Source organism: Choloepus didactylus, chromosome 6 (genome assembly GCF_015220235.1).
Source record: "Choloepus didactylus isolate mChoDid1 chromosome 6, mChoDid1.pri, whole genome shotgun sequence".
In the NCBI taxonomy this organism is placed as follows: domain Eukaryota; kingdom Metazoa; phylum Chordata; class Mammalia; order Pilosa; family Megalonychidae; genus Choloepus; species Choloepus didactylus.
The window spans coordinates 154,575,448-154,588,286 of NC_051312.1; the positions used below are offsets into that span (position 1 = coordinate 154,575,448).

The 12,839-nt window shown below is 43.1% G+C and overlaps 1 protein-coding gene and 1 pseudogene across 1 annotated transcript in view; one reads left to right on the plus strand and one right to left on the minus strand.

Annotated features, from left to right (window-relative positions):
* Window positions 1–1,310: 1,310 nt before the first annotated feature.
* LOC119537431 lies at window positions 1,311–2,051 on the minus strand (annotated as a pseudogene).
* A 3,996-nt stretch (window positions 2,052–6,047) lies between these two features.
* LOC119538817 (beta-galactosidase-1-like protein 2) overlaps window positions 6,048–12,839 on the plus strand; it is a 93,759-nt gene continuing 86,967 nt past the window's right edge. The window contains exons 1-5 of the mRNA XM_037842011.1: window positions 6,048–6,197; window positions 7,678–8,096; window positions 8,228–9,312; window positions 9,517–9,609; window positions 9,760–9,957. Coding sequence (XP_037697939.1) covers window positions 9,518–9,609; window positions 9,760–9,957 — 290 coding nt within the window. The 5' untranslated portion in view covers window positions 6,048–6,197; window positions 7,678–8,096; window positions 8,228–9,312; window position 9,517. The remainder of the gene's footprint in view (window positions 6,198–7,677; window positions 8,097–8,227; window positions 9,313–9,516; window positions 9,610–9,759; window positions 9,958–12,839) is intronic.

Consider the following 12,839-nt stretch of genomic DNA (forward strand, 5'->3'; position numbering starts at 1 on the left):
ACAAAACAATGGGGCTATACTGTAATGATTCACTAGATTGTGCTCTCAATAGACATTTATTGAATAAGTGAATTTTATCTATTTTTCTCTCCCCAATTATCCAGTAAAATGTTTTGCCCAACAGTAAGGGTGCAATAAATGTTTGCTGAGTATACTGACTAGGTAAGAGTTGAGAAGAGATGGACCCTCTTAGACGGTGTACCAGTTTGGATGTATTATGTCCCCTAAAACTCCGAGTTCTTTGATGCAGTCTTGTGTGGGCAGACGTATTAGTGTTGATCAAGTTGGAACCTTTGGATTGGGTTGTTTCCATGGAGAGGTGACCCACTCAGCTGTAGGTGATAACTCTGATTGGATCATTTCCATGGAGGTGTTGCCCTGCCCATTCAGCATGGGCCTTGATTAATTCACTGGAGTCTTATAAAGGGGCTCACAAACAGAAGGAATTCAGAGCAGCTAAGAATGACATTTTGGAGGAGCCACAGCTAAGAGAGGACAAAACGCCCCAACAGCAGCATTTTGGAGAACGCCATTTTGGAACATAACCTGGGAACAAGTGGACGCCAGCCATGAGCCTTCCAAGGTAACAGAGGTTTTCTGGACACCAATGGCCATCCTTCAATGAAGGTACCCCCTTACCTTGGACACTTTATGGCCTTAAGACTGTGCGTAACCAAATAAACCGCCTTTATAAAAGCCAATCCATTTCTGGTGTTTTGCATAAAGGCAGCATTAGCAAACTGGAGCAGACAGGTATCAAGAATCATATTTGGAATTTACCTGAGAAAGAGGAAGATACAAGCTGTGGTGTGCAAGTAACTAAACTCAGATGCCAATAAAGCAAACAATTAAGCAGAAAACACTGGCACCAAAATAAGCATAGGCAAGATTTGCCAATAATAGCAAACTGGAACTGACTGTAAGAGACAACCAAAGAGAAAGTTTATATTGGACTGTACCTTTTCCCACCCAATTCAGTTGGTGACAGACTGACAGAGGCACTGTAAGAAATTGGCTGTCTTCCTTGATATTCAGACATTCTAGTTTTCAATAATTTATTATGGACCTATTACCTATGAATCAATATTCATATTTAGGAATTAGTTCCCACAAGCACAAAATTGAATTTCCTTTCATTTGCCCTAAAATGCTTATTTTCAAACTTGAAGGGACATCAATTATTCCATGAATAACATTCTTTTATCTTTTCAGATCAGGGTCAAACTATTTGTACAGTACTTATACTGCAGCACCTTCCACCCACACTTTGGTCACTTCAACTGCCCTTCTTTGGTTCTTTTTCTGCTTTCTCAGATCTTTCTTGAAGTGTAGTAGGCAAATCTGTCCTGGGTATTCCAGCTGCAGTTTGGTCTTAAATAAAAGAAGGGTGTTTGTCAGATTGTTTTTCTTTATTCTCTATGGTATACAGATTTTGTTAGTTGAACTGGATGCAGCAGGTTACTGGGCCAACTTTTCAAGAGAATAGTAGAATGGTTCCCAGGTCTTTCCCTGGCTTGTAAGTTATCAGCTCATACTCCATATAGCACCTTTCCTTTCTCACGAAACATTTTCTGTCATTTTTCTCCTCGCTTACTTGGCTCTCATTGTCTGTGAATGGCTTCTGCTAACATGGTCTTCTGCAGTCGGTCTACTCTTTCTAGGACTCTGAGATCGTCTATGGTTGTAATCAAAAGATTGACTTCTTGATCTCCTCCTTTCCTAATGCCAGCTACAAGAACATCTGCATCTGCCATCATCATCACATGAGTAACTTATACACTCCTCCCTTCCTTGGCAATCATCTGATTTGGTGTCTCCCAATCCCCTGTGCAAACTGGATTTAAATTTAACATCCACGAATCCATTTTCTGTCCAAATTATGTAATGCATCTTTGGCATCACAAGCATCCTCAAATTGAACATAAGCAAACCCTCTCGGATGGCCAGTGTAGAAATCAAGTGGAACACAGACATCAACTATAAGGACCAAAATCATGACGTAAATCTTCAGACCTGTTGTCGTTGGCCACATTCCTCATGAACAGAGACATGGTGGTGGGGAGGTGGTGGCACAGGTAGTGGGCCTGGTGACATGGCCCCAGGAACTAACCAGCTTAGCAAACCAGATCCTCAGACCAATGCAGCCTAAATATCTCTGCCATGGCAAGCACATCTTCTCCTGAGACCTCTCTCCCACTCACAAGGATTTTAATAAAAAAACAGTGGCTCTGTTTTCCATCTCTCTCCACTCTTGATTCCTATTCTGGAAAGGTAATCATTTTCAGAGCTTTCTAGCAATTATCTCCAGATTTCCAAACAACAGGCTTAAATTCCTATTTATTAATATTTAACTTTAGGTATGTTTATTTGTTTCTTGATATGGAAAATGAGAATTTACAGCTTCTGCAACCCTTCCACCCACTCATATAGTCAGTCTTTCTCTCTACCTATCCCACCGTATAGTTAAATCATGATTTTTGGTTAAATCAAAATTCAGTGTTTACATTAATCTATGTATTGCTTACAGCTGAGATGCATTGTGTTTTATGGTGTCCTTTTCTTGTATGTTTTATTTTTGGAAAATTTTTAATCTTTTCCCATTAGACAGTTGAGATACCAGTTGTCAGAATTGATAAACACTCTTCTATGTTCTAAATTTTGAAATACTATCTTCATTCCACAATGCAGTCATAATGTCAACATAAAATGCTAATATAAACAATAATCTAATATAATAGTAATAACAATAGCAATTGTTACTAATAATACTAATATAAAAATAAATATTAGGAGAAAGGCATTGCAAAATGTACACCCTAGAATATCTAATGTAAGTTGGGTTTCCATCCCAGGGAATTCCTCATTGGACTGCAGAAAGTGGAAAAAGAAAAGGATGAACTCAGGGCCTCAAATTCCCTGCTCTAGTGCCACATAAATGATCTCAAATTTCTGGGTGCCTTTAAATATACCCTTATCTCCTGTAACTACAAAGTTGAAGATTTCTGAAAACCAACCCCAGAGTTTGATCCTGTGATTGCAATTACAATGTACATTGACTTCCCTGTTTTGCAGGGTGTGTGATGCTATTGATGGGGAAGGAATGGTGCCCTGAAAATTGGGATGGGGACATATGGGCAGATCTTGAAGAAGATGGAACACTGAAGCCCTAAATTCTGCTGAGTCTTCTTTGCCAGTAGAAGCAGCCCTTCCCATCACCTGAGAAGGTTAATCCCACTTTGCTATATGAGCTTGTAATGGCCTGAGGTAGTTCACTTGCAAAACACTGCTGATTGTCCACAAGACCCACTCCACTACCCTTCTTTGTTTCTAGACCTATAAGTAGTCTGAAGTCCCAGAAGGCTCTGAAAAGTGAGGTACAAAGTGTGACCTATGAAGATGTGTGTTACACTCAAGAAGAACTGCATGATTCTTCCAAATTATACAGAAAGAAATCTGGATAATATGTGTGGAATATATATTAAGGGTGTGAGATAACAGTGGAAGGAACATAAAGTTAGATCAAGCTGAGTTTTTAATAGGGCCTGTTCCAGTTTGCTAACGCTGCTGTTATTCAAAATACCAGGAATGGATTAGCTTTTATAAAGGGGGTTATTTGGTTACAAATTTACAGGCTGAAGGCCATGAAAATGTCCAAATTAAGGAATCAACATGAGTGTACCTTTACTGGAGGATGGCCAATGGCGTCCGGAAAACCTCTGTCAGTAGGGAAGGCATGTGGCTGGCTTCCATGGATCCCAGTTTGTGTTCCAGCTCCTCTCTCAGCTCCTGTGTATTCTTCAAAATGTTGCTCTTGGGGCATTTTGTCCTATCTTAGTTTCTCTGGAACAAACACTGGGCTAGCACCTCCAAACTGTCAGCAAAAGACTGCCTTCAGAGGCTGTCTCCAAAATGTCTCTCTTGGCTGCTCTCCAAAATGTCACTCTCAGCTGCTCTGAGGTCCTTCTGTTTGTGAGTTCTTTTATAGGACTCCAGTGATTAAATTAAGACCCACCCAGAATGGGCAGGGCCCATATCTCCATGGAAATAATCTAATCAAAAGGTATTGCCCACAGTTGATTAAGTCACATCTCCATGGAAACACTCAATCAAAGGATTCCAGCCTAATCAACACTAATACATCTGCCCCCACAGGATTGCAATAAAGAGCATTGTGTTTTGGGGGACATAATACATCCAAACCAGCACAGGGCCCCACGAAGCATAGATTCTAGACTCAATGTTGTAGTTCAGGGCTTAGAAAGAGCTCTAACTGTTTGTCTGACTGAAACATGAACCAAAAGGTGGCTGTCTTAGTTTCTTGGGTGCTGTGACAAACACCACACAATGAGTTGCCTTAACAACAGGAATTTATTGGCTTATATTTTCAGAGGCTAGAGGGCTTGCTTCCTCTTGGAGTTGGCAGTGTTCTGGCTGGCCGGCAATCCTGGCACATGGCAATATCTTCTCCTTTCTCTTATAAGTTCTGCTGGCTTCTAGCTTCTGCTCCTCCATGTGGTGGTTTTCTCTTCACAAAGCTTGAAGTAACAGGACTAAGGCCTCATTCAGTTGGCCACACTTTATCTAAAAATAACATCTTCAGAAGGTCCTATTTACAAAGGATTCACACCCATAGGAATGGATTAAGATTAAGAATTTATTTCCTCTTGGAGTATGTAATCCAACCTACCACAGCAGACTACATTACCTGAACTTGAAATGCCAGAACTGCTCTAGAATAATACAGAGGAAAGTATACAAAGGCTTAGGGATATTGGAATGGTAGAGTGGATTTATCATGTAAGACCTGCTAAGACACCCCAGGAGCATCCAGAGGACACATTTTTCACCACAATTGTGAGAAATAAATTTGTAAGGGGAGCCCCAGCATTTTTGAAGAGCTCTGTGGTTGGTCTTCTCTGTAAGTCAGGAATTGCGGTGGGAAATGCTGCCACAGACCTGGAGTCCTCAATGCAGTGAAGATAATTGGATCCCAGGGTGGTAAGGGCCAAGTGGTAGCACTTAATAGCCAAAAACAAAATAGGCATGGCAGAGTCAAAGCAGTTATTAAATAGTCTGACTCACAGAAAACTATGATATTGGCAATTGATCATCGGGCACCTCGAAGTGAAATAGATGTGCAGTCTACTAAATTCTAAGTCAAGAGAAAAGAAGTCTAAATTGAATCATCAAAATAGAGTCACAGCCCATCAATCAATTCCCAAGTTTGAGACAGTTTTCAGATGCAGAACCCCCTTGAATGAGGGAAGGTGGGTCTCCTTGAGGACAGACCTCGATACACTGCCAAAAAGTTATACTGTTAATCTTTCTCCCAGCCTTCCCCAAAGGGACCAATGGCCTTTTACCATGATGACTGTGCACTGGGGAAAAGGCAATGATCAGATTTTTCAGGTATTACTGGACACTGACTGTAAATTGACACTAATTCCAGGAGACCCAAAGCGTCACTGTAGTCCACAAGTCAGATTAGGGGCTCATGGCAGTTAGTGATCAATGGAGTTTTAGCTCATGTCCATCTCACAGTGGTCCTGGTTGGTCTCCAAACCCAACCTGTGGTTATAGCCCCAGTAATGGAATTCATAGTTGACAGTAGAAATGCTACTTAGCAACTGGCAGAATTCCTACACTAGCCACTAGGACTGCCTTTACCTAGCAAAATAGTAAACCAAAAGCAATATTATATTCCTGGAGGAATTACAGAAATTAGTGCCACCTTCAAGGACTTGATAGATGTAGGGTTGTGATTCTCACCACATCCCCTTTCAACTCTCTTATTTGGCCTGTGCAGAAAACAGATGGATCTTGGAGGATGACAGTGGATTATCATAAGCTTAACCATGTGGTGACTCCATTTGCAGCTGCTGTTCCAGAGGTGGTATCAAGGCTTGAGCAAATCAACACATCCCCTGGTACCTGGTATGCAGCTATTGATCTGGTAAGGCTTTTATCTCCATACCTTTTGGAAAGACCACCAGAAACAATTTGCTTTCAGCTGGCAAGGCCAACAATATACCTTCACTGTCCTTCAGAGGTATATCAACTCTCCATCCTGGGTCAAGAGCCTGTAGGGACCTTGAACATCTTTCTCTTCCAAAAGATATGCTAGTCCATTATATTGATGACATTACGCTGATTGGGCCTAGTGAGTAGGAAGTAACAACTACACCAATTGTTACCTGGTAAGTTGTTATTGGTAAGTCATTTGTGTATCACAGGATGGGAGATAAATCCAACAAAAATTTAGGGGCCTTTAATCTCAGTGAGAATTCCAGCCTTCTGTGGTATGGGGTACACCAAGATAATCCTTCTAAGGTGAAGGATAAATTGTTGTATCTGACCCCTCCTACAACCAAAAAAGAGGCACAGTGCCTAGTTGGCCTCTTTGGAGTTTAGAGGCAACATATTCCTCATTTGGGTGTGCTACTCTGTCCTGTTTATTGAGTCACCCATAAAGCTGCTAGTTTTGAATAGGTCCCAGAACACAAGAAGGCTCTACAACAGGTCCAGGCTGACGTGCAAGCTGCTCTGCCACTTGGGCCTTATGATCCAGCAGATCCAATGGTGCTGGAAGTGTCAATGGCAGATGAAGATGCTGTTTGGAGCCTTCAACAGGTACCCATAGGAGAATCACAGGGCAAACTCATAGGATTTTGTAGCAAAGCCCTGCCATCCTCTGTGGATAACAACTCTCCTTTGAGAAAGAGATTTTGGCCTGCTAGAAGGCATTAGCAGAGACTGAAGTATAGACCAAAAATTTAAATATGAGAAGAAATCATTGGCATTATGTAGTACAGATGTACTGACAGAATTAATACAGTAGAATCACTACAGGATTATTGACTAACCAAGTTTTTAGATCTTGAAAAGCAATAAGATGGAATAAGATTTGCAATTAATATCATTTGTGTAAATAATATAGCCATATAAACACCAACATATGTTTTGCAGGAACAAATACAAATCAAAGGATATAAAAATATAGTAGAATGATTGACTAAGGAAATTGGTGGAAAATGGAAGGGTGGAATGGGGTTACTGAAAAACACCTATTAAAATTAAAAGGAAAATACAAATTAAGAATAATAAGTATTTAAAATTATTAAAAAACTCCTGATATTTTAGTTTAAATTTTAAATATTTACTTAAATTTTGGTAAATATTTCTTAAAATAAGATTATTTGCTATTATGGTGTTCAGTGTCTATAAAGAGGAGAGTTTAACTTTTTGGAGCCTGGATCTGGGTTATATGGACCCAGCAGTGTGAATTTTAAGTGGAGCTCACTCTCCCCCATCCAGCAGCCTGAAAGAAGGGCCATGCCAAACACACTGGTGAAGTTAATCTTAGAATCCCCCTATCCTCCCGCTACCGCCTCATGCACAGGGTAAGCTCAAGACAGGGAACTGGCAAACTTGAGTGTGTAGAATGACCTTGAGGATTTGTTACCCCCTCCCAGAGTTTCAGATTCTGTAGATCTGGAGTGGAACCAAGAATTGGCCTTTCTGGTCCATTCCCTTTTGCTGGTGAGGACTGCTTCTGTGAGCCACTGCTCCTGGCAGAGTCAGGTTACTGGCTTTAGGGCAGGACCCCTGAGTTTCCCACCGGATTTTCAAGTCTCCATAGGAAGGGGATATTCCTTTTCTTGTTTATCTACATCTCAGCACCTAGCAGGCGGGAGCCCTGGTTTGTGAACCACTGGTGAAAGTCGCCTCCCGACTCTAGCCTGGACTTCCAGGAGGCTGAATCACTCTCCCAGGAACAAGCGACTGTGTGGGAAGTCCTTCCAGGTGAGGGCTCCGGACCGCCGGTATCGCGCTCATGATTAGCGCAGGACCTTGATCAGGCCGCCTCTCTGAGCCAGAGTCCAGGCAGCCCTGGGCTCTCCGGGCACCCGGTGCTCCCTGACATCATCTGCATAAGTCGGAAAGGTCAAAGCCAGCCTCGGGGATCCAGTGGGCGGTGAAGCCGACCCACCCGGAAAAGCCACTGGAACTCACCGCGATTGTACCCTCGGGGAGGCCGTCCCTCCAGGGCGCGGAAACCCTGCCAGAGAGGAGACAGGTTCTGCCCCAGAAGGGAGGTCTGCACGGGAGGGGTTGTCTGCCCCAAACGAGGGGTCTGCCTGAGAGGGAGAGTTTGCACGGGGGGTGGGGGGCGGGCGGGCGAAGGACAGGACAGGACAGATCACAAGTGCCTGCCCCGCCCCCGCAGCCCGCGAGTCAGGAGGCAGCCACCGGGGCGTAGGTCGAGGCTGCAGCTGCTGAGAGGCAGAGCAGCGGCGTCTGGCTGCAAAATCGGCGCTCGGCGCTGGGTAAGCGGGGCCCAGGCACCCTTGGGAGCCTGGACACCCCACCCCCACGAGGGCCCTGGAATCCCCTAGTGTTTCTCCCCGCACTCGTGGGCGCCTCTCCCGGCCCTGGGCGACTCCACAGCCCCGGCGCCCTGTCGCGCTGGACAGACCCCTCGGATTTGCAGGGCGGTCTCCCTGGGTTCTTTCTGCAGGGCGCCTCCTCTAGGTTCCCCTGGAAGTTCTGCTTGTCCCTTTTGATTTCTCCCTCGGAATCCCTGCTTTTCTCTGCACTCTTAAGAAGCCAAGCACGCAGTGGGGAGTCTGGCGCCCCCCCACTTCCACTACCCAGACTCTGCTGGGAGCGCTGTGCCTGCATTTCTTTCCCTGGCTTGGCTTTCCCCTGGCCGCGTTGTAACTTCGCTCTGGTCTCCTCTCACGCGGGTTCTGCGTAGGGTTCTATTCACCAAGCAGATGGTAAAGCTGGGGTTTCTGGAGGCATCACAGACGTTTTGGTGATTCTGGTAACTCATTCATTTGTTCAGAATATATCCGGTGAGTACCGTCTATGATTCAGGCACCGTTCTGGGCTCTAGGGATGCAGCCGAGGTCGGCGGGGCGTCCTTCCCCCCAGACCCACGCAGCTGGCCGCCGCTCCCTTCTGTCCAGCTCAGATTCAGAATGTTTGATACATAAAGGGAAAAGCATTTCTCCCAAGATGTGTAGCAAGTCCCAGGTGCTCTGGGAACCCGTGGAAGGAGTCCTACAGTAGCAGGGAAGTGGACAATTAGCTTGGAGATAGAAATGGGGAGCCCACTCTAGAGGAATCGCGCCTATATCCTAACCAGTTTTCATCCTTTAGGAATTGAATGTCTCAGGCAAGTTTCCCAGAGATTATTCTGTTTTGCAAAACTGTTCTTTGACTGAAGATTGATCTTCTCTAAGAAGCAAATGGGGTCTGAAAACCCATCCTTTTAGCAGACTCTTCTCTGCAGCTGTTCTCTCTCCGGTCCGTAGACAGCAGGAGGGGGAGGGGGTCTTGGACTTGAGATGCTGCCTATCCTGTCTGTGGGACTACTCCAGAATTCTGCCTTCCAAATGGGGACCCCTTCGATCCTCTCATGCCCCCGTGCCCTGTGTCCCTCAGACCCCAACTCTCCTATCCCTCCCTTACCCAGCTCTCTCTGACCCTTCTCCTACCCCATTTGTTTAGCATGGGGGCCTTCCTGGTGGGACTGCAGTGCCTCCTGTGCCTGTCTTCAGCCTTATCAGTGATGGCTGAGATCACAGACAACCTCCCGCCCAGGTATGCTTGAGGAGGCAAGGGTGGGGCGGTTTCTCATTCTCCTGGCGTTATGCCCAGGGCCCCTGCAGGAAAGGATTTGCGCATCTGCTCATACTGCATATCACCTGGGTAACATCTCTAGGACCCTATGTGCTTCCTTTGTCCTTGCAGTATTAATCAAACTCATCTGACCCCCGTCCGTCTGCAAAGGCGTGGTGAAGGTCTGAAAGTGGAGGGCTCAACCTTCAAACTAGACGGTTTCCCGTTCCTGATCATAGCGGGAACTGTCCACTATTTCCGGATGCCCCGGGAATACTGGCGGGACCGCCTGATGAAGCTGAAGGCCTGTGGCTTCAACACCGTCACCACGTGAGTGAATCACTAGGAGCGACTTCAACGATTTGTTGTCTGAAGTCCTAGCTCTGAGACCTTATTAGATCAGTCTAACAGTTGGCCCTTTTAGTACTTTCCTGGTGGTTCTTAGGGTGTCAGACATCTTAGGATGTCTGAATCTCCATTCATGGTACTCTGTTGGCAAAGCCCAGTGCAATTCCTCTGGAAGGCCTCTGTCTGAAAAGGCTCCTTCTGCTTTGGAGGCAAGATCCCAACTCTGATGGGCACCTGACAACCAAAGAGGTCTGGGCACCACCATCCTCTTCCTTGAGAGCCCTCATTTGGCAGAGCAGATGAGACCCTGCAGTGAGGAGTCCCAGGATACAATGCTCTTCCATGATATCTTGTCTTCTGAAGATGGGTTTCTTTGGGAAATAGATCTGGCAAACAATAGAACATTCTGTAATATATTCATTCCAGAAGCTGAAATCTTAAAAAATACACAATTTCTTTTTATTCTTCTAAGCTTAGAAAGTACTTCACTACTGTTTTCACAGTCAATTTTGGTTGTTTCCTCTTTTTCAATGGTTTGATTTTTAAAATATGGGCATAGAAGAAACATATCTGGAATTTAATTTGGTGAATGATGATGAGATGATGTTTTAAGGCATTTTCCCCCCAAATTGTCTTAACACCTTTTATAGATTTTTTTTTCCTTTTTCTCATTATATTGCTGCTTTCATATAGCAGTGATTCAGGGACCAATGAACGATTAAAATTTCAAAAACACTCATGGTCTACTAAGACTGCCCAATTTTTGTTTGTTTTTAGTATCTTTGCTTAGAAAAATTTAAGTACCACCATTATTTCATAACTAAAAGGCATTCTAATGTCCAAAGAGGAAGAAAGTTATCTCAGAATAAGATAGCCATACATGAAACAAATTTAGCATTGCAAAAAAAAAAAACAAACTTGCATTGTCTTTTGAAAAAATCGTTAATGACTAATCAGCCAAACCAGCAGGCACAAATTATATTGTCTGACAAAATCAGGTTTATTGACCCACAGGGAGGAACAGGGAGGAACAGAACCAGAGGAACTGTGGCGTGCCACTCAGCAAAGGGGAGGAGAGAAGCATCTCCTGTGGGGTTTTGGCTCCATGGAGGATTCTGAGGGGATGTAGGAAAAGTATGGATAATTCTGGGTGGGTTGTTGTTCCTGACGTGATTAGGAGAAGTGAAGATTAACAAAAGATTGGGTGCTGGCATGAGGCCAGGGATGCTTAGCAATTGGACATCCACAGTAATAGACAGATGTGGCAAAGAGGGTCAGAGGCATCACTGGTGAGAAAGGAATAGTCACTCAAAGAGGGGATGCTGGTGGCCTTTTGCAACTGCTACATGACCGTGTGGAAAATGAAGTTTCCTACTAATTTTGCATCTGGCTTTGTCTGTGTCTGCCTCTTAGTCTGAAAATGGCAGAGCTGTTTTTTCTTTTTCATTCAGTCTGTGCTGACTTTCACTCTTTCAGTCCTCAACAGGTTTTTAAAAACTTTTTATTTTAAAATGATTTCAAATTTACAGAACAGTGATGAAAATAATGCAAAACCAATGCAGAGAACTTGAATATTGTACTTACCCGGATACCCACGTTTACCAACTTCTAACATTTTGTCACATGTTTTATTATTCTATATTTATCCATTTATCATCTATTTTCTGAACATTTGAGAGGAGGTTGGGTACATCATGCTCCTTGAACACTTAATATGTCCGTGTATATTTCCTAAGACCAATTATATTCACTATATAACCACATTAGTACACTTATCAAGTTCAGGAAATTTAACATTGATATGTTTTCAATTGTCCCAGTAGTGTTCTTTTGATCATCATTCTCTCTTCTTTTATTAGATCCAGCCCAGGATCACATATTGCATTTACTTTTCATCATCTCTTTAGTCACTTTATTTTTAATTTTGGAAGCATTTACAACATAAAATTTCCCATCTCAGCCATTCCCAAACATACAGCTCAGTGGGATGATCACATTCACAATGTTGTGCCCACCATCCACAACCAAAATTTTCCATCACCCCAAACAAAAGCCCTGTAACCATTATGCATGAACTTCACATTAACTCACTTACCCTTAGTAACCTGTACTCTGCTTTTTCTCTCAAAGTTGCATGTTATAGTTATTTTATATAAGCATAATTATACAATTCCTATCCTTTTGATCTGACTTATTTCACTCAAGATGATGTCTTCAAGACAATCCATGTTGTAGCATGCATCAGAACTTTATTCCTTTTTATGTCTGAATTGTATGTATATGCCATATTTTGTTTATCCATTCATCTGCTGATGGATGTTTGGGCTGCTTCCACTTTTTGGATATTGTGAATAATGCTGCTATGAACACTGGTGTACAAATATCTGTCTGAGTCTCTGCTTTCAATTATTTTGGGTATATACCTGAAGTGAGATTGCCAGGTCATATGGCAGTTTTATGTTTAACTTTTTTAGGAACTGCCAAACTGTTTTCCATAGTGGCTGCACCATTTTACAATGCCATCAGCAATGTAAGAGGGTACCAGATATGTACAAAGGTTCCTATTTCTCTACCTTGCCAATGCTTGTTATTTTCCAGTTTTTAAATAATAGACATTCAAGTGGGTGTGAGGTGGTATCTCACGGAGGTTGAGATTTCCATTTCTGTAATGGCTCTTGATGTTCAGTGTCTATTTATGTGCTTATTGGTTATTTGTGTATCTTGTTTGGAGAAATGTTTATTTAAGTCCATTGCCCATTTTAAAATTGGGTTGTTTGTCTTTCTGTTGTTGAGTTATAGGAGTTCTTTTATATATTCTGGATATTAAACCTTTATCAGATATATGACTTCCAATGTTTTCTCCC